Source organism: Octopus bimaculoides, chromosome 3, assembly GCF_046866305.1.
Source record: "Octopus bimaculoides isolate indiv1 chromosome 3, ASM4686630v1, whole genome shotgun sequence".
In the NCBI taxonomy this organism is placed as follows: domain Eukaryota; kingdom Metazoa; phylum Mollusca; class Cephalopoda; order Octopoda; family Octopodidae; genus Octopus; species Octopus bimaculoides.
The window spans coordinates 21,916,409-21,939,229 of NC_142930.1; the positions used below are offsets into that span (position 1 = coordinate 21,916,409).

A 22,821-nucleotide genomic window follows, 5' to 3' on the forward strand; every position below is an offset into this window, starting at 1 on the left:
AAATTTTTTTGTACCATTTCACAAATTTTCTCACCAATTTCTGTGTCATCGCCAGCTGATCTGAGTGATTGACCCTGCCCACAAGTAAATGCTGGGAGATCCAATCTGTCCTGACCAGTGGAGATTTTGTAATTCCACATGTACCCATAGGCTTTACCAGTTGACTGACATAGTTTATAAACCTTTACTCCGAAGCAAACACATTTGGTCAGGTTGTACTGTTTGAATCAGAGCCTTCCCTTGAATTTCCACAAACTCTATGTGGGGACATACATCATTCTGAAATTTTCAGCCACTTTGTCAATGATACGACATATTTTGTGCAGCCTGTCATCCTGGTTCTCACCTGAGTTGAAATGTAGATTTCAAAGAAATGCCAAAAATCGATCACGTGGCATTGTTTCTGGAAAGAAACATGTTGACGTGGCTGGATCCAGATTTCAATATGATGCCAGAGTCAGTTTCTTCACGATGCCCATCAGTATTAGCAGGGCAAGCAGAACTTTGATTTTGTCCCCTGTGGTTGAAAACCAATCACTGCCTTGCCCAGGTCTGACATGCTGAGGATGGTTTTCAGCATAGCCATTCATTTCATCCAATATATATTGTAACATTCATCCATCAAAAACTCATGGAAGATTTCCAATGGCAAACTTCTATGTTCAAGGTTTGCCTTTATGCTAGGCGTACCAGTAAACCCATGCCGTCGGACAGAATTATTTCTCACTCACCACACAACATTCTATTGTCCAGGGCCATTCACTGCTGACCACCTGTACCTTTGATTCACCAGAATATCATCATCGCTATCGGAATCCTCTGATTCTGAACTAGGAAAATACTCACTCTTCAAGTCATCGTCCAAACCAGAAGAAACAACTGGTAAGGTGGTGGAGCTTGGTGTAGCTTGGCATGATGACCATAAATTCAATGAAACAGGACATGACAACCGTAAAGTTGACAAAACAGGACGTGATGATAAAGTTGACTTAGCTGGAGTGATAGGATGCAAGCGAACATAAATTCAACAAAACAGGAATGATGAAGTTGACACTGCCAGAATGGCAGGACTAGCCTGTCGGGATGTAATATTAACATGAAACATCTAATCAGTCTATCAGTTGGTAGGTGGACTGGTATTAACTCAGGCGACAGGTTCTAAGTCTGGCGGTATATAATTACATTGACCAATTTAAAGCATGTACATTGTGTGCATAAATTTACATCAACTGTTTTAAAAGGGTTAACGTCTGATGTGTATGTATATATTTATATATTTTATTTATTTATTTAAACATTATCAGTCACACATACATAGCATTTGTGTTTTGTTTCTATGCCAATTTGCTGAGGGACAGTGTCCTGGGAAAGCTCCCTACGCAACATCAAATGAACATTTAATGTCCTGGACCATGTGAGACAGCTTGCCCTGAGGTCAGCAGGAATGATAGATATTGATCTTTGAAATGAAATGAATCACCTGTCTCGGGCATATATGCAAATAATGTAAAGTACATTTGTTGATGTACTGTGACATAGTACATGTGAAGCAAAATTAAGTGAAATACTGATATTTATCATTCTTGCTCACCTTGGAGCAAGTTGCCTCATCTGCTCTGGGGCATACAGTGTTCTTTAACACTTGGTGTCCCAAGTAACTACAACAGGGAAGCATATGTAGGAACTAAATATTTATACTGGTGTGATCTTAATTCTCCAATATTCTTATAGATATTTTTATATATAATTTATTAGCTCAGCCAGAATCACAACTAAACGGAGCTTATGGTTTCACTTGACACATTATTTCATGCTTGAATTCAATAAACTGCTTATACTCTATCTTCTGTATCTTTATACTCTTTTCTTCATTCATTACTTCTAGCATATGTATGTACCTCTCTCTATATGTGTGTGTGTGTGTATGTACACACACACACACATATGTATCCAATGGAGTATAAGTAACAATCTGATTATATAACCCTACACTCATCAGAGGTAGCAGGTATGGAATGAAATATGGTTACATCTGATGAGCGCAGGGTTACATAATTGGATTGTTACCAAACACTCCATTGAATCCCTAGCACGAAACCGATTGGTAAGATCAGCTGTAATTTATATTATTCTAAAACTCAAAGTCTGTCTGTTTTCATGTCCTCTGATTAAGATGAAAATGATTACAAGTAAAATAGTTATTTCCCTCTTTAAGAAAAACAAACCAAGTTGAAAATGCCAACACTTCAAAGAGTTGTTGTCCATCCATCCTTTTTCCTCTCTTTTTTCTCCCCTTAATCATTTATACAACTTTTGGAATGTCTCCCTATATTTTTATGAGATATTTTTGAATCACGGATACTTGAGGTTTTTTTGGGGTTTTTTTTCTTAAAGGGAAAAATTACTATTTTATTTTAAATAAAATATTAATCTTTATCATCTTAATCAAAAGGCAGAAAACAGACAGAGAGGCTATCTCTTTATATAAGAAGATCAATTGCAATGGTAGGAGCTGAATCTCATAAGAATGGAAAAAAACCAACAACAAATGGGTTGTACCTTATAATGAAACTCTTTTAAGAACATTCAAATGTCACTGCAATGTTGAAATTGTTGCCTCAGTGAGGTCATTTAAGCATGTCATCAAGAACATGTTGAAAGGAAATGACCAAGCTGTTGTTCAAATAAACAATAATGAAATTAGTCAATATCTAATGGATGAGTGAGTATATTGGACCATCGGAAGTAGTTGCATCCATTTTAGGATTTTCAATTCATGAAAGAGCACCTGCAAGTTCATCTACCAGATAAACAGAGAATATTGCTCAGAAATAACAAGGATATATATATGGCTGTCAACAAACGACATCGACAGAGTGGTGACTTTGCAAAAAGCATTACTTTATACTGAAGTACCCATGTATTTCACTTGGAACAGTAGTAACAAAGAATGGCAAAGAAGAAAGCGAGGAAAAAATGTTGAAGATCCATTTGAACGTTTTCAAAGAAGAAACACTTGGTCGTGTTTATGTTGTCACACCAAAGGCGGGAGAACTATATTATTTAAGAATTGTATTACAAGTTCGAAATAGTATTTTTTCTTTTCCCACTGCACATTGACATTTTCAACTTGGAGTGGTTGTGACCTAACAGGTCATAGCAGGTACATCTAGTGGATATATAATTCTTACTTCTTTGAAGTTGGAGCAGGTGTTCTGCAGGATAACACACTTGCTCCTTTCTTGTTCATCATTATTCTCGACTATGTTCTACGCATTTTCCTAGATGGCATGGAAAAGAGACTCCTTTTGAAACCCTGCCAGTGCAGTTGGCATTGTGCACAATATTTAACTGATCTTGACTTTGCTGACGATCTTGCCTTGGTATCCCATTGTATTAACCCTTTGGTGTTTAAGCCGGCTATATCCGGCCCATATATCCTACATGATTTACATTCAAACTGGCCATATCTAGCCTCTCACACCTAACCTACATTGACAGTCTAAGAATAAACTATCACACCGTCGAAACTTCAAAGCTGTAAGATAATGTATGATTAATTCAAAACAATTTGAATGAAAAAAGTATTACATTTAACAGATTAATCTGAACACTAAAGGGTTAAAGATGCAGAATCTTTGTTACAAGCACTGGAGAAAGCAGCAAAGAAGGTCAGCTTTTACTGCAATGAGAGTAAGACAGAATTTATCACAACCTCCTCCAAGTTACCTCAACTTAAATCGCTCAATAATATATCAATCAAAGACGTTGATGACTTCAAATATCTTGGATCACACGTAGTAGATTCCCAAAAGGACTTTCGCATCCACAAAGCTTTTGCTTGGGATGCATGTAACAGACGTGATAAGATCTGACACTCAAACCTTTCACCCACGTTAAAAGTTAAAATATTTAGAACACTGATTGAGCCAGTTATTCTCTATGGATCAGACAACTGGACCTTATTGGCTCTCTTAGAAAAACAACTATCTGGAACATATACCAACCTGCTTAGAAAGATACAGAACATCAGTTGGAGATCACACCCAATACTTAGTAACATCTACGGAAATCTTATACCAATATGCCTCAAGCTAAAGCAGAAACGGCTACAATCTGCTGGCCACTGACATCGAGCAGAGTAGCAGATTATCTCATCCCTCTGGAAGTGTTTTCTCCAGGAAACTGACATTTCCAGATACTATATCTCAGGACTCAGGGCTGGATATTAGAGATCTGAACACAGCAAAGCAGGAATGTGTAGTGTGGAAAGGGATTGTCAATAGAATTCCAACCAACTGTAAGTTGGTCGAAGGATGATGATGGTGGATATATAATACTGCACACTTCAGATAATTTATCCACTCTATTGACAGATATATGAGTGCATTTTTCCCTAACTTGTGGATTTTGAGATGACTTACACACACACACGCATACACACACATAGTATACATATACAATCATCATCATCATTGTCATCGTTCTTACATAGGTCAGATGGAATTCACAAAAGCAAATTTTCTACAGCTGGATGCCCTTCCTGTCACCAACTCTTACTTGTTTCCATGAAAGTTAATAATTCCCTATAGCAAGACATGCTTTTCACAGATTGGTGGAAAGGAATGACATTATTTACACCAATTACCTGATGTCAAGATAAGTTGACACAAACACACACACACACACACACACACACACACACACACACACACACATATAAATATATGACAGGCTTCTTTCACTTTCCATTTACTAAATCCACTCACAAGCCTTTGGTCATCCCAGAATTATAGTAGAAAAATGCTCTGCCCAATGTATGTATATATGTGTGCATGTGAATGTATGTGCGTGCATGCATATATATGTGTATGTATATGCCGGTGGCACGTAAAAGCACCCACTACACTCTGGTGGTTGGTGCTAGGAAGGGTATCCAGCTGTAGAAAACCATGCCAAATCAGACTAGATCCTGCCCATACTGCCAACTTTAGTGGTATCTCAATAACTCTTTTAAGATTTCGGTATATATTCTTATTTCTGTACAAAAACTACAAAGCTGTGATAACATTCTTAGTAGATAACTGATTATGTTTCCTCTTCTTTATTCAGGGTACCTTGATAACCTACAACGGAAAGATGACTTTGTGGTACTCATCCATATACTGGAATACCCTAGTATTCTCATGCCAAGTAAGTAAATATCTTCTTATTGTATTTCATTTGTCCTGATAAAGTCACCTAGATTGTTGTAAGCCTCATTGAAAAATATTTTTAAGATCCCCGTTTCTTGAAAGTAGTATGACTCTAGCATAAGAGGGAGGTCTAGGATGCAAATTAATGACACCAGTGTGCAGAAGTTAAAGAAAATGAATCATCTGCACAGCAGTGTGTTGTTCAAGTGTATCAGAAAACCCTGTTGGTACACTATAATGGTGCTGGCCAGGGAGCAGATGGAGGGGAGGCAGTAAATTATTTTTACCTTTCTCCCCATTCTTGTTGAAATAAAATAACCAAATGAGTTATTTTTTCAGAAGTTCAACTATTAGGCTGCTTCAGGAGCTCAAAGTCACAGCAGAGATTTTGTTGTGTCTCCAAGCAAGACACTTTATTCTTCATTACCATCACTCCCTTATCTGTTTCAAAAAAATAGCGAACTTTCTGAAGAAATACAAGACATCAGATCATGCATTGAGATATATCATTATCATCATCATCATTTTAACTTCTAATTTTGTACCAAATTTGAGTGTGTGTATGTGTCTGTGCTTGTATCTCTCTCTCTCTCTCTCTCTATATATATATATATATATATATATATATATATATATATATATGGAAAACGTATGTTAAACGATGATGATATATATGTATATATGTATGTATGTGTATATATCGTATATATGTATGTATGTGTATAAATCGTAATTGAACCATTTTCGATGACCAGCACCTGTGCCAGTGGAGCCCTAACAGCACCGTCCGAGCGTGATCATTGCCAGAGCAGCTGTCTGGCTTCCGTGCTAGTGGCATGTAAATAGCACCATTTGAGCGTGATCGTTACCAGCATCACTTTTCTGGCACGTTAGAAAATCATTCGAGCGAGATAGTTGCCAGTGCCACTGGACTGGCTCCTGTGCCGGTGGCACGTAAAAGCACCCACTACACTCTCGGAGTGGTTGGCGTTAGGAAGGGCATCCAGCTGTAGAAACTCTGCCAGATCAGATTGGAGCCTGGTGCAGCCATCCGGTTCACTAGTCCTCAGTCAAATCGTCCAACCCATGCTAGCATGGAAAGCGGACATTAAACGATGATGATGATGATGATGATGATATATATATATATATATATATATATATATATATATATATATATATTTATGAGAAAAGGTTGAATTCTATTTCATCCCTTACTTTGTGGGGTTCCAAGGTCGATTTCTAATAAAGATGTTTCAAATTACATTAGTAGTTTACAGTTGTAAGAATTTTTCAAATATGAAAATGCTACAAGTATAAGGTGTGTAATGAGCATTTACTGAACACATATCCTATAGAAACTCAGCAAATCATTAAAGGTGGAGAAGAAAAGGTGTTAAAAGTTTAAAAAGTATTTAATCCATGCATATGATCGCTTCGAATAGTAATATTAACATGTAAATAACATGGTAAAAAAAATTAGAAATTAATTTAATTATAATTAAATTAATTGCATGTTACTGTTCTCCTCAGTGTGAAAAAAGAATACATCAAAAAAATACATTAGAAAAATATTATATTGTTACAGAAGATTAGATGGGGTGAATGTTACATAACATATTGGGATATACATAACTTGACTCAACAACTCTATCTTAGCATGTTTTTATATTTCATAAGGATATTATGTATATCCGAATATGTTACGTGACATTCACTCCATCTAGTCTTCTGTAACAATATAACATTTTTCCAATGTATTCTTTTTTTGCACTTCTCCCATACGCTCTCTTATATTCACCTTCTTGTACTTTCTGACACCTCACCACCAATGTCTTTGTGTTCTTTCAAGCTACTCCCACCTACTCCTTTATAATCCAAGGTAGTCATGTATCTCTTCTATAACAAGACACTCATGCCTATCCTATCACACTTTAACTTTTCAACGCTTGACAGAAAGCTGCTACCCACCTCTGCTACAACCCCACTCAGTTGAGAGGTCTTTTTTACTTTGTTTTGTAAATTACTTTGTCGCTGGTACCAGTGACAGGCAAAAAGCACCCAATGCACTCTGTAAAGTAGTTGGCATCCAGCCATAGAAACTATGCCAAAGCAAACAGTGCAAATCAACTCAGTCTTCCAGCTCATTGGATCCTGTCGAACTATTCAACACATGCCATCATGGAAGACAGACATTAAATAATGATGAGGAGAAGGAAGATGCAAAACTCTGCTGATTTTCATTAATTTCTCTCTTTTCAACTTTTCCCTGAAGAAAGATTCTGTTCAAAACATTGGCTATTTCACTTCTCACAGCAAGTTCATTGTACTCTATTTTATCAGTTTTACTACATAATATAAGTCTGGCCAACACAGACCAACACCAGCTTCACTGGAGTTTGTTTGATCTATACATATCTATATGTGTGTGTATCAAAGCAAGAGATTGGAAAATATTTTGGTATTATTTATTCATTATATATATTTAATTTTGCTAATAGGAATTATAAAATTGTACATGTAGGAGAAACATGTAAGATATCTCCAATCAGAAATTCATCTGAAGAAGAATCAGTGTGTATGTATATATTGCACTCAGCTTACATCATTAACATTGTAGGTGCTTCAGCATCCTTGGTCACTCTTAGTGACAATTAATTTCTTCCATTATGGTATTACATTGCATCTAGCTGTTGATATTAATTTATATATACAGTGGGGGGGGGAAATAAATATTCGTACATGTCAAAATTCTTTATTTATTTAATTTCTAATGAACATAAATGGGATATACCAATACTATATTTGCATACACATGCATAAACTAAGAATATGCAAAAGAAACTAATAAACTATAGTAACTAATGAATTTATATTCAATTATAAATATTTAGGGGTGAAAAAAGTATTCATACAGAACACTGTATATATATCATCATCATCATCATCATCATCGTTTATGTGCAAATGTGCAGCAAGGATATAGGGATAGAATTCGGTATCTCAAAGTGCGCAATGCTTACTTTGAAGCGGGGGGAAAAGAGTAAACTGTAGGGGCATAGAATTGCCAAACGGAGAGAGAATGGAAGATCCGGATGATGGTGGGAACAAGTACCTTGGGATCCTGGAGCTGGACAATATCTTGCACAGAGAAATGAAAGACAAGGTCATCACTGCATATTTCAAGGTCCTCAAACTTCACTTGAACTCAAAACTCAACTCAAAAAACCTTGTGACTGCCATCAACATATGGGCTGTTGCTGTAGTCCGCTATAGAGCACCCATCCTGAGATGGACACAAGCGGAGATTGATCAACTCGATCGCACTACTCGAAAGACAGTGACAATGCATGGAGCCCTCCACCCTAAGGCAAATGTACACAGGTTCTACATGAAGAGAGGTAAGGGTGGACCTGCGCTGATTAGCGTAAGGGAGTGCATCAGCAGTGAAAGAAGAAACATGGCAGAATATTTGGTAATCAACAAAAAGACCTGCTGCAGTATGCTGCTAGTGCAGAAAGAGTTAGCAAAAATGGACTTGAGAGTGCTCATGAATTCTGAACAAGAACAGCCAACGAGAGAGAAGAAACCCTACTCCATATGGAATTACATAGTCAGTTCCACCGTGACACCAACAAATTATAAGACCAGGAAGCATCATGGAAGTGGCTCAACAAGGGTGACTTAAAAAGAATACTGAAAGCCTAATCATCGTGGCCCAGGACCAGGCATTGAATACCAACTCAGTAAAAACGAATATATACCGCACAAGTGCAACAGGCCTCTGCTGAATGTTTGGGAAGAGGGTCGAAAGCATGACTCACATTGTTAGTGCTTGGGAAAGTCCTGCGCACAAAGAGTACAAATGTAGATACAACAAGGTAGCCCAAAACCTCCACTGGCTACTATGCCGTAAGTATGGCTATGAGGTTATGAGTGCTTGGTACCAACATACACTGGAAAAGGTAATGGACAAAAAGGGGAAGGCAAAAATCCTCTGGGACTTTGATTTTCAGACAGACACAGGATGTTGGAGCACTGAAGGCTGGATATAGTAACCTTTTGGAGGGACAAACAAGAGTGCCTAATAATTGTTGTGGCAGTGCCAGGAGATCAACATATTATCATGAAAGAAAGAGAAAAGGTTGATAAATATGGAGATCTAAGAATAAAGATTGCTAAGATGTGGCAGCTATGAAAGTCAAACATAAAGGTTATCCCTATTGTCATCGGAGCATTGGGTTCAATACCACCCAATCTAAAAAAACATTTGAAAACCTTAGAAATGCCCTACAATCTAGATCTATTGCAAAAGCCGGCATTACTTGGAACTGGACACATATTGTGTAAAGTACTATCTGTTTGAGGTCCTTGTTGTGACTTGACAAACAGTACGAAGCCCCAGTAGACACAATGTCTTCAATCAACAACCTCACAATATTGTATACTGTGCAACATCTATGATAATAATAATAATAATAATGATAATGATAATGATAATAATAATAATAATAATAATAATAATAATAATAATAATAATAATAATAATAATGGTTTCAAACTTTGCCACAAGGGCAGCCATTTTGGGTTAGGGTTAGGGATAATTCGATTACATTGATCCCAGTGTTTCGCTGGTACTTATTTATTCAACTCCAAAAGGATGAAAGGCAAAATAAACCTTGGCAGAATTTGTGCTCAGAATGTAAAAAACTGAAAAAATGCTTCTATGCATTTTGTCCAATGTGCTAACAGTTTTGCCAACTCACTGTCTTATTATTATTATTAATAATAATAATAATAATAATAATAATAATAATAATAATAATAATAATAATAATAATAATAGGCACCAAGCCTGAAATTCTGAGGTGAGGGGTTCTAGTCGATTGCATTGATTCCAGTACTCAACTGGTACTTATTTGATTTTTCCGAAAAGGATAAAAAGCAAAGTCAACCTCAGGGGAATTTGAGGTCAGAAAACAAAATCAATGCCACTAAGCATTTTATCCAGCACTTAACACTAATAACATTACACACACACACACACACACAATTATGTCAATAGGGACAGACAGTGAGAGATACACAGACAGACAGACAGATAGATAAATATATTAACAGATATTTATTTACTGTAGATTTTCAATAGTTTCTGGTTATAGTAGCTATTGTTATTGTTGTCACTGTTCTTGTTTCAGTACGACCCTTGGGAATTTTACTTTCTTCACCCTGTGTGCACATATCTATATATTTATTCATTTGTGTAAAGCCTTAAAACATTTGAAGGCATTCAGACATGAAATGACCTTCCACTGTAGATGTAATCCCAGGAGAAATGTCTCCTCCAAATATGTGGATTGTAAGTCACATGCATTTCTGTGCCATTGCTTCATCAGCAATGAACACTAAATTCACAGCTGGATAAGAATGAAATTATATATATCAAAATAGTATACAGTACATTTGCTCATATATGTGAAGTTTGGGGCAAGCTAGAATTAGATAAATAATGTTGCATGAACAGCATTAAATAAAATATATTCATGTAAAGTTGTATTTAACATGTTCAAGTGCATTTGGATGTGAGAAAACCTTCCACTGCAAAGATAGTCCCAGGAGAAAATTCTCCCACTTCAAATTTGTGCAGGCACACTTCAAGCGATGAATGACATCATTGGATCAAAGATTGCATGCATCTCTGTCTTTGCTTTATCAACAACAAACACTAAATGTGTTATTTACAGACTAACAGGCAGCAAGCTGGCAGAATTGTTAGCATGTTGGACAAAGTGTTTAGCAGCATTTCATCCGTCATTACATTCTGAGTTCAAATATTGCTGAGGTTAGCTTCACTCTGCATCCTTTCAGAGTCAATAGAATAAGTATTAGTTGAGCATTGGAAGTTGATGTAATCAACCAGACGCCACCCACCGAAAAAATTTCAGGCCTTGTGCCTACTGTAGAGTGGATTATTCTTATTAAAACAAACAGCATATGGTACATATATGTAATGTTTGGTCATTCTAGAACTAAATAACATTGCATGAAACAGGATATTGCAATCTCATCTGTACATTAGCTACTTTGATTGTTAACTTGTATTCCCAATTCCCCGAGTTCAGAACCAGTGCTATTAAACATAATCCTTAAACTGACTGAAGTTGAAAATATCCTGAGGCAGAAAATGTCTGTAGACTACCTCTCCAACAGGCCAGGGTTGCTCAACAACAAGAATAATAAAATGCCATTTTTTTTTTACATAACTAATGTGGAATTTTTGATGTTTCAGTATTCATGTAGGAACTGAAACTGTATATTAGCCACTGATTAGAAATAGAGAGAAAGGCAGGCAGGCAGGCAGGCAGGCAGGCAGGCAAATAAACGAAGATAGGTTGAGAGGGAGAGACAGAGTGTAAGAGATAGGGAGAGAGACGTGTGAGAAATAATGAGAAAGAGAGACAGACAAACATACAGACAGATAGATAGACAGAGGTTTGGAAATAAATCAATAATATTGTAGCTTTAGTTTGTCTTGATAAAATAATTGTTGGGAAAATATTGATTTCTCTCTACTCGATATGAAGCCAATTATTGTGGGGAAAACTCTTAGTATCAACTGTAGTAGCCACAGAGTATTACTACTGTTATCAGAGTTTTTGACATCATATAGATTTACATGCTGCTTGGTGAAATCTGGTGCAGAAATGAATTTAGTGACATCTTGTGTGTGTGTGTGTGTTACTATCTCTTCTCTGTCTATCTCTCTCCTTCTCTTGTTCTTCATCCTTTCTGTTTTTCTCTCCCACCCTTTCCCTATTCTTCTCTCCCTTTCACCGTTCTCTCTCTCTCTCGCTCTTCCTCCTTGACTCTCGTCACTGACATGTGATGAAAGGGGATCTCTCTTTCTGTCCACTTCCTTCCTAAAGAAAAGACGTGCCTTTTCCTGTCTCCTCTCATGGCTCGTCTACCTAGCATTCATAATAATTTTTCTATTGTCTTGGCTCAACAGCCCTCACCGTTTGTTTTTACTGTCTTGTTCTCACTGTCCTGTTCTTGTTAACACTTTCACCCTCTGCAAAGAATCCCAAATTTTATTTAATTTACTTTGGGGAAAGGACTGTTCCAACGAAGTCGTGTATTGTCCTTGCCTTCAAAACACAGAGTACATGAAACAGGGACAACTGACGAAGGAGTATACTCTTTATGTTGCATGTCTCGTTTCGCTGTTTTTTTCGTTGTTCGAAAAAAAGTTCATTTTCTATGTTTTCGTTTTTCATTGTGTTTAACATTTTCTTTATGTCCTGTACTCATATATGCATGTATATATACATATATATGTAGGTATGTACATTTATGTATGGATATATGCATATATTTATATATTATTTATATTATTATACACACACACACACACACACACACACACACACACACACATACATACATACATATATATTTATATATATATATATATATATCATCATCATCATCGTCGTCGTTTAACGTCCGCTTTCCATGCTAGCATGGGTTGGACGATTTGACTGAGGACTGGTGGACCAGGAGGGGACACCAGGCTCCAATCTGATTTGGCAGAGTTTCTACAGCTGGATGCCCTTCCTAACGCCAACCACTCCGGGAGTGTAGTGGGTGCTTTTACATGCCACCGGCACGAGGGCCAGTCAGGCTGGTACTGGCAACGGCCATGCTCGAAATGGTGTATTTTACGTGCCACCTGCACAAGGGCCAGTCCAGGGGCACTGGCAATGATCTCGCTCGGATGTCTTACTGGCAAAGGCCACGCTCGAAATGGTGTATTACATGTCACCTGCACAGGAGCCAGTCCATCGGCACTGGCAACGATCTCGCTCGAATGACTTTTCATGTGCCACTGGCACAAGTGCCAGGAAGGCGACATTGATAATGATCACACTGGTGCTATTTACATGCCACCAGCACGGAAGTCAGACAGCTGCTCTGGAAACGATCACGTTCGGACGGTGCTCTTAGTGCTCCACTGGTACAAGTGCCATCATGATTTCGCTTATATATATATATATATATATATATATATATATATATATATATATATATATATATATATAAAATGACATTGTAGTCATGCCCAATGCCAGTGTTGCATAACTGGTACCTGTGTTGGTGGCACATAAAAAACACTGTTTGAACACTGGGTCTTATGAAGTAACCAAGACCTTTAGTAATATACTGTGCTTGAGAAAACCTGTCAAGTCAAGTGAGATCGTAGTCATAGCTGATGATGATGTTATGTAACTGGCACCTATGTCAGTGGCATGTAAAAAGTACCCACTACACTCTTGGAGTGGTTGGTGTTAGGAAGGGCATCCAGCTGCATAAACCATACCAAATCCAGAATGGAACCTGGTGCAGCTCCCTAACTTACCAGTTTTTCAGTCAAACCATCCATTCCATGGAAAACAGACATTAATGATGATGATGATGATGTTTGTATGTATCTATGTATATTTATGCATATATATATATATATATATATCATCATTATCATTGTTTAACATCCGTTTTCCATGCTGGCATGGGGTAGACGGGGCATGGATATCATCATCATCATCATCATCATCATCATCATCATCGTTTAACGTCCGCTTTCCATGCTAGCATGGGTTGGACGATGTGTGTGTGTGTATTCTTTTATTCTATTATTTGTTCCAGTCATCTGACTGCGGTCATGCTGGAGCACCACCTTAAGTCAAATAAATCAACCCCAGGACTTATTCTTTGTAAGCCTAGTACTTATTCTATCGGTCATCATTATTTAATGATTATTTTTCCAAGCTTGCATTGATCAAATGGAATTTGTTGATGGATGATTTCTATGACTGGATGCTCTTTCTGTCACCAACTGTCACTTGTCTCCAAGTAAGATAATATTTTTCCATAGCTAGACATATTTTTCCCAGAAAATTGGAAATGAAAAAAACCTACTTTTATGATGGGGATGTTTATTTACAATCACCATGTGATGTATAGACAAAGGTGCATGCAAAAATACACACACACACACACAACAATCTTGTTTCAGTGTGTGTGTATATATATATTTTATTCCTCAACTGTATTTGGTTGTTGTTGTTGTACAGCCATAGGTCATTTCTAATTAAGTAAGCCCATGGCAGTTAAATGGCTTGTTTCATGCATGATGTACTTTTATGTAGCTGAAAACCTTATTGCGTATTCCAACATGCGATGTGTTTTGACAACATAGACATGTTGTACTCTATTTAGTGTCTGTTCTGTTTCTGTGTGCACATAGATTCTAGTGATGGATTCATTCAGAGCATGACAGTTGTTCCTCTGTGTTTATCATTGGAGACATATTTATTTGTATGCATTAGCATTACTAATACATGTAGACATGCAACTTTTTAAGAAATGTAGCAGACATAGAGAACTATTGATGTATTATTGATTGTTAAATTTATTTCTCTCTCCTTCTACCTGTAATTGTAGCTGTTTCAGTGTTGCAACAGATTCTCCATGAGATGGATGAAAAACTTGACACAGTAGAAGAAAGATGCAAAGAACATTTGCAAAAACTCCAGGTTGGTTGAAACTAACATTAACTTATTTCTTTTTGTCCAAAACTGCAAAGATATGATTAAGTGTCAGAGATAAGCTTGTCAAGATCATTTATGGTGTGTGTGTGTACAAAAGCATGGTTGTGTAGTTAAGAAATTTGTTTCACAACCAAAGAGTTTTGGGTTCACCCTCACAGTCTTGGGTAGGTGTCTTCTCCTGTAGCCCCAAACCAAACAAAGCCTTGGCAATGAATTTACTGAATTGAAATATACACGCATGCAGGTATACACACATAAAGGTAGCCACAATAGCAGTACGAAGGTGAGCATAATAGGTCATTTAAATTGCACACATCTTTGGTATCAAATCAAGCAATTGGCAAATTGGGCTGGTCAACAAACAGGAAACAACTTCTATCTCATTCCAGGGTGAAAAACTAGAGGTAGTCGATAGCTTCCGCTATCTGGGCGACCAAGTTAGTAGTGGGGGTGGGTGCGCTGAAAGTGTAGCTGCTAGAATAAGAATAGCCTGGGCAAAGTTTAGAGAGCTCTTACCTCTGCTGGCGACAAAGGGACTCTCACTCAGAGTAAAAGGCAGACTGTATGACGCATGCGTACGAACAACCATGCTACATGGCAGTGAAACATGGGCTGTAACTGCTGAGGACATACGTAAGCTCGCAAGGAATGAAGCCAGTATGCTCCGTTGGATGTGTAATGTCAATGTGAATACCCGTCAGAGTGTAAGTATCTTGAGAGAAAAGCTGAACATTAGAAGCATCAGTTGTGGCGTGCAAGAGAGACGATTGCGCTGGTATGGACATGTGGTGAGAATGGAGGAGGATAGCTGCGTGAAAAAGTGCCACACCCCAACAGTTGAGGGAACCCGTGGAAGAGGTAGGCCCAGGAAGACCTGGGCTGAGGTGGTGAGGCAAGACCTTCGTACATTGGGCCTCACCGAGGCGATGACTACGGACCGAGACCTTTGGAAATGGGCTGTGCGTGAGAAGACCCGGCAAGCCAAGTAAGATCGTTACCAGTGCCCCTGGACTGGTTCTTGTGCGGGTGGCACATGAGATGCACCATTTTGAGCGTGGCCGTTGCCAGTACCGCCTGACTGGCTCCTGTAGGATTTTCGAGCGAGATCGTTGCCAGTGCCCCTGGACTGGCTTGTGCGGGTGGCACATAAAAGACACCATTTCGAGCGTGGCCGTTTTCATGCGGGTGACACGTAAAAGCACCCACTACACTCTCTGAGTGGTTGGCGTTAGGAAGGGCATCCAGCTGTAGAAACTCTGCCAAATCAGACTGGAGCCTGGTGTTGCCATCCGGTTTCACCAGTCCTCAGTCAAATCGTCCAACCCATGCTAGCATGGAAAGCGGACGTTAAACGATGATGATGATGATGATGATGAATAGTCCTTCATTTCTTCATACACCTTGGATCTGGGTGTCCTCAGATTCCACCTGTTTAGTCTAGTATAGAACAAGATGAAAGTGGCTGTGAAGAAGCAGGGACACCTGAATTTTTTTCTAAGAGGATATGAGGGTTAGGTTCAATGATAGCACAAATGCATCACTTGTGATGGAAACTATGTTGAGTAGTGTTTTTATAGAGAGCAGTGGTTCTGAACTAGAGTCCACATTGCCTTTGGGGTCCATACAAGATTTTGCCATTAAAATTTATGTGCAATAAATTGGTTATTGACATGTTGTATGACTTCTTGTTGTACTGTTATATCTGGAATGTTATAATATCAAACATTCCTGATGTTCTCTTATTACTCTCCAACTGTGTATCTTCAACAAGCACTCCACAATATCTCTATTCAATAATTCCTACAACCTGTACACTATGACTGCGCATATGACACTCTTCTTAGACTGTTCTGCACATGCTCATTTATGCTAACTAGTATAGTTCACTTAACAAATCATGGGGGGGGGGTTACAGATTCCCCATACAATAGTTATATTTCTACAATACACAAAGTATTTTAACAATTGTTTTATAAAATTCCTAATAATATCTAATTATAAAAATACAATAGGATCTTTTTAAACATCGAATGGCTATGGGGGTCCACCCAAGTGAAATAGGAATTAGAGGAGTCCATAGAAACAAGGTGGTTGAGAAACACTGATTACAGGAAGAGTTATTCTACCTACATCTGCAATTTGAATAATTTGCCTGTTGATAAAAAAGTTATGTCCACTTTTGCATAACTTTCAGAACAATCCTTGTATATGGGTGTGAGTATTATGTGTGTGTTTATGTATGTATGTATGTATGTATGTATGTATGTATGTATGTATATGTATGTTTGTATGTAAGTATGCATGCCAGGCATATATATAGATCCCATGCATGCATAGGCTCTACAAAGGTTGCTCACTGTGAACAGTTTTATCATAACTTTTCCTGTCAACAAATTATGCCTACTTGCTTAGCACCTTCACACATGTGTGAAATAAAAGAGTTCTAACTTGAAAAACAAGGAGTTACTGACAGGAAGAACATTCTCATGTAAAACAACAGCTTACAAACATAATGATGTAACCCATGCTAGCATGGAAAAAGAGATGCAAAATGAAAGTGTGTGTGTGTGTGTGTGTGTGTGTGTGTGTCCTTGTCTTGACATTGTGTAATGTAAATGAATGTCATTCATTTCCAATATCCTGCGGAAATATATCTGACCATGGGGAAATATAACCTTGCTTGAAAGCAAGTGAGGGTTGATGATAGGAAGGGCATCCATCCATAGAAAATCTTTCTCAATAAACTCCATCCAACCCATGCAAGCATGGAAAAGTGGACTTTAAGATGAGGAGGAGGAGGAGGAGGAGGAGGAGGAGGAGGAAGATGATATATACAGAGAAACAGAGCTCTTTGGTTGCTAAGTTCAAAATAAAGAATGAGTGGGAGTATAGAGCAGAATTTATCATAATTACATAAATGTATTACATTTCAAGATGATAAAATGATTACTGTTAATTTCAAAATTCAAAAACTAAATCTATCGTCATGGTACATGATCCATCTTTTATTGTAAAAATAAAACTAATTGTCATTCTTACTCAGTCAGAGTTTGTAACTCATCTTCCGAGCATCCATGTGGAAAGTCCATGGCTGTGGCAAATTTGAGAGCAAATGTATAATTCTCTCTCTCTCTCTCTCTCTCTCTCTCACACACACACACACACACACACACACATACACACACACACACACACACCATCATCATCATAATTTAATGTCCATGTTCTTTACTGTCATGGGTTAGATGGTTTGATAGCATTTTATGGGTCTAAAGGCTGCAACGTGCACCAATGTCTACTTTGGCACGGTTTCTATGACTGGAAGTTCTTCCTAAAGTCAACCACTTTACTGAGTGTTCTGCACCACCACTAGTGAGGTCACCATACAGCCTACAAGACTAGGACCCATAACATATAATCTGATTTGCTAAATTTAGTGTAGACTTCAAGGAGTGAAAGGTACAATTTCCTGTAAGTCAAACAATGGAAAAGGCATTGCCTTGGAGATGCGCTGGAACAGCCACTCTGACGCACGGGGCTCGCACTTGCGGTCAGCCATCTCCACTCCGATAGCGGTGAGCAGGGATATGGTCAGGAGGCCAAGAAAGCCAGAGGTCTCCACTGCCACAGGTTCGGCTATGAACCTATCAGAGAGCGACCAATACCTTGACAAATTGCTACTTGACGAGTAGCAGAGCCTTGGCTGGTAGCTGCACACACTATGTTGCCGCTGGAGAAGTTATCACAGCATGTGACATCCCAGATGAGGGGCCTATCGCCACAGAAGGAACAGGGGAGTGAGAGAGGTGAAACTAGAGGGAGATAAAAAAAAAAAAGTAGTTAGAATGGACACCCAAGATAGGTGATCGGGGTGAAACTAGAAGGAGATAAAAATTATTAGAATCGACTCCCAAGATAGGTGATTAGAAGTGATTGGAAACAGGAAAACTGGGAGTGTGAGTAGAGATTGCAAAAGTGTATGAGAGATTGTAAGATGGTCAGATATAAGTACTTGAGGGTGAATATTGTAAACAAAGGTTCAGGGATGATAAGTTGGGAAGAGTAAGTGTAGAGACTAGATAGTATACTGTTCGTTTGTTGAAAGGATCAATAAATTAAAGTATTCATTACATTTGAGAGTTATTAATATTTTATATACAGTATCTTATTTACAATAGACTACCTTAAGTTTCATCTTGATAACAAGATATCTAGACCAGCTTAGCTCCAGCTATAACCATCTAATTCCACAATCATCAGGTTTGTTTACAAATGGCTACGAGACCTTTTTTTTTTTTTTAAATCTGTGAGGGGCAGTAACTTAGTATATTTAACACTAAGTTGCGTCCCTTGGATCGCTAAAATATTAACACTAAATTGTAAAGAAGTTATTTTCATCAAGTAGAAGAGCATTTATGTTGTGGCGAAATTAGTGAAATGTTTATGTTCAGTATGCGTGTTGTCATGAGTGATTGGTAAGGTTTCCTCGTAACTTATAAAGTTAAAAAGCCCCATGAATGAAAGAAGAATAAGAAAAGGAATGTGAGGATTTTAGGTGAGGAGCTAAAAGGAGATAAAGTATGATTAAAGGAACAGATTTATAGCTGTGAAAGGATGGTAGTGGAAAGAGTAACAGGAAGATACTGTTTAGGGATGTAATATGGAAGAGAAAAGGAAAGGGATTATGATTCATCAGTGAGAGAGAAAGAGAAGAGAGTAGTAAGGGTGATGAAGTGGGTTGTATGAGGAGGATCCAGTGTCATCTCATGTCATAAGTGTGAATAGAGAAAGAAAGGCTTGAGGGGTCATAGGGTTGGGAGAGTATAAGATGAATACAATGAAAGTATCCCAGGTGGGGAGGCTCTAGAATGAGGATATTGAGAGAAAGGGTTGAGTGTATCAGTGGGTAAATGCAGTGAAAGCATCCCAGTCATTAACTCTCTTCTTCTTAGCATTCTCTCTGCCAAGCTTTCTTGAATGAATTGGTTTTCATCAGTACAACATATCATTAATTGTTGCAGTCACTTGTCATCTCTTTTGTGATGTTCAGCATCATGAAATCAGTTTTCACTGCTTTAATCCATGTCTTTCTATGTCTTCTTCCACGGATATTATCTGGAGAACATAGCACATTTTTATTCAGTGACATCCTCCATATATATATATATATCCCATGCCCATACCAATATAGCCTTCTCTCTTGTAAACAACACCTGATTCCCCTTGTACACTTCTTTTCTCACAGTACATTTATATTATTATGTTCATGTTCACATACAGCAAAGCATACTCTATTTATTTCTAGCCTTAGCAAATCTTCTGCATTCAGGGCCCAGATCTCACAACTATATAGCACACAAGAATCATACAATCTGATTCTCACTCTGAGGGAAATACGCTTTGTTGTCAGTACTTTTTCTATCTTGTTCTTGCTCTGGCTACCATGCTTTCAGAGTATCCACCCCAGCTACTAATTAGGTAACAAAATCTATTGAGTGTTTTTAGGGAGCCTCCTGAATCTTTTTTGTGAGTACTCTTTGTTCTTAATACTCCTGCTTCCCTACCACATATGAAGGCTATCTTTGCTGTTAACCTGCCTGTACAGCCTTCACTAGCGATTCATCCACCCCTAGCTTTTTTAGTGTCCACCAAATAACAGAGTGAGGGACCTTGGTGAAAGCCTTCTTGACATCTATGAATGCTGGGCATAGAGGCTTACTTCTAACTTAGTATTTCATTTGATGTTATCTCATTAGGAAGATAATATCATTACTTCTTACTCCTGGTACAAAGCCATATTGCACTACATCTAGGTTAATCTTGTTCTTAATTTTGCAGTAACTCTTTCTGTAACTATCATAAACTTGGTCCAACAGCTTGCTTCTATTATTTACTCTCTCTAGTGCATCTTCTTTGCCTTTGTAACAGCTTACAATTATGGCGCTATACTAGTTATTGGGTATGAAGCCTTCTTGTATTACATGTTTGACAATTCAAATGATTAATATATACCTTATTTTGCCTGATATTTCAAGCATCTCAGTAATGATGAGCTTATTTTCCCTGCCTTTATATCCTTAATTGTCCTATCTTACTGTACTACTGTCAACTTAAATGGCTGATTCCTCTGCTAAGCCTACATAGGAAAAGACTCTCTCTCTCTTCTATATATTCTCCACATTCAGCTACTTTTCTAAGTAGCACTTCCACGACACTTTCTTTTCAATATCATGTGAACAAGTGTGCTGTTATCACCCCATACACACTTCTCAATAACATCTCAATTCTTTCTTCTATGTCTCATTATTCTGGCCCCCGCCAATTACTGTTGGGTCATTGGGGACAGCATCAGAAGGCATCAAGAGGAATATAAAGGAAATTGAAATAGAGTGTCCAGTAGAACTGTTACAAAAGTTTTACCTCTTTGGCACAGCCAAAATCATCAGGAAAGTATTAGATAGGTGAAAAGAATGGATAGCATGGTACTGTAGGCTGCAGGTAGCAAGCTCACTACATATGCAAGACTCCAGGAGTTCCAACAAAGCCTGACTTAAAAGAATGATGATCATAATAGTAATAATGATAATGGGTGCAGCTTGTATGAATTAAAGCAAAACTAAAACATAATAATAATTTTTTGAAAATATATATTAGCAACAGAGGCTAATATGTACCAAGAGGTAATATTTATTCCCACTTAAAAATGAATGTCCTATTAGAACAAACTTTACTGCAGTAGATTCCTTTAGAGAAACTCTCATATAGGCTTTTAGTGCAAAATTTGTTTATATAGCCAGCAAGGAGATAAATACCCATCAACTTTTTGCTCTGAGATCACCAGATTATGTGATTTCGATCTTCCTTTTTTAACAAGCTCACTGGATAATAACAGTTGTTTTAAATTTTAGGTGGAAGGTTTACATCAACCTCAATATTTGACTGGTATTTCATTTTATCAACCTTAGAGGGTTGAAAGGCTAAGTTGAACTCAGGATTTAATTTAAGAATGTAAAAAGAGGAGAGAAATACTGTAAAGTATTTTGTCCAATGCTGTAACTACTCCACCTGCTCAATTAATAAGATTTCTTGCTATTCCGTAGCAATTGCAGTTTTACTCACAAGTGTGTTTTCTTTAGTGGTTCTGGTGACAGGTTGCTAGCTGAACATCCTCCTCCTTTCACATCCAGTCTTGGGTCAGGCAGTAGCAGAGATTGTGACAGAAAGAAGAGTGAGACTTGCAGGTCATGTTTTCCAACTGCCAGAAGGACAAATACACAAGACAGCTATGCAATGGGAACCACCAGAGGGTCAAAGAAAAAGAGAGATCCAAAACGACATGGTGCACTACCTTCAATGAAGACCTGAAGTAACTTAGCATTATCCGGAAAGATGCAGAGGACTATGCTCAAAACCAGGATTATTGGAGATGTCTTACTGCCCAATGTACAAGCCAACTGTACAGGATGAACTAAGACTAAGAAATAATAATAACCTCATCAACACAATGACAGTCCCTGTCAGTAGTATTAATACACAATCTGTCTTGTAACTCACCCTCTTAGGTTTTATATTTAAACCCTCAAAATTACCTGAAATGTTGAGTAACCAACAATTTCTAATGATTTTTCCTGGCAATCACACTTTCATATGATAGCAAAAACTGCATTCCAAAGATTAACTTTCCTCTTTGATCCCAGAAAGAAAAAAAACATCTGGTCTGAAAAGTTATTTACTCTACAAAACCCTATTCTGCCTCTTATTGGAAAACTACTTCCATATCTTGGAGAGCACTGCTGATACACACTGTTCCACATTTTAGGCTTCATCCAAAAGAAAACAGTCTAACTAATTTGCAATACTCATTTACAACCACACTACAACCTCTAAGCCATATATATATATATATATATATACTGTATACTCATTGTACTTGTTCTATAACACTACTAATATAGCCTCTACCCCTCAGAACTAGTTGTATTTCAATTCCACGCATACCCAACTGCCATAACTGT

The 22,821-nt window shown here is 37.7% G+C and overlaps 1 protein-coding gene across 1 annotated transcript in view; it reads left to right on the forward strand.

The window, feature by feature from the left end:
• The window catches only part of LOC106882770 (uncharacterized), a 30,495-nt gene that overhangs the window by 5,517 nt on the left and 2,157 nt on the right, over positions 1 to 22,821 (forward strand). The window contains exons 2-3 of the mRNA XM_014933552.3: positions 5,113 to 5,193; positions 14,700 to 14,791. Of these exons, the coding sequence (XP_014789038.1) occupies positions 5,113 to 5,193; positions 14,700 to 14,791 (173 nt within the window). The remainder of the gene's footprint in view (positions 1 to 5,112; positions 5,194 to 14,699; positions 14,792 to 22,821) is intronic.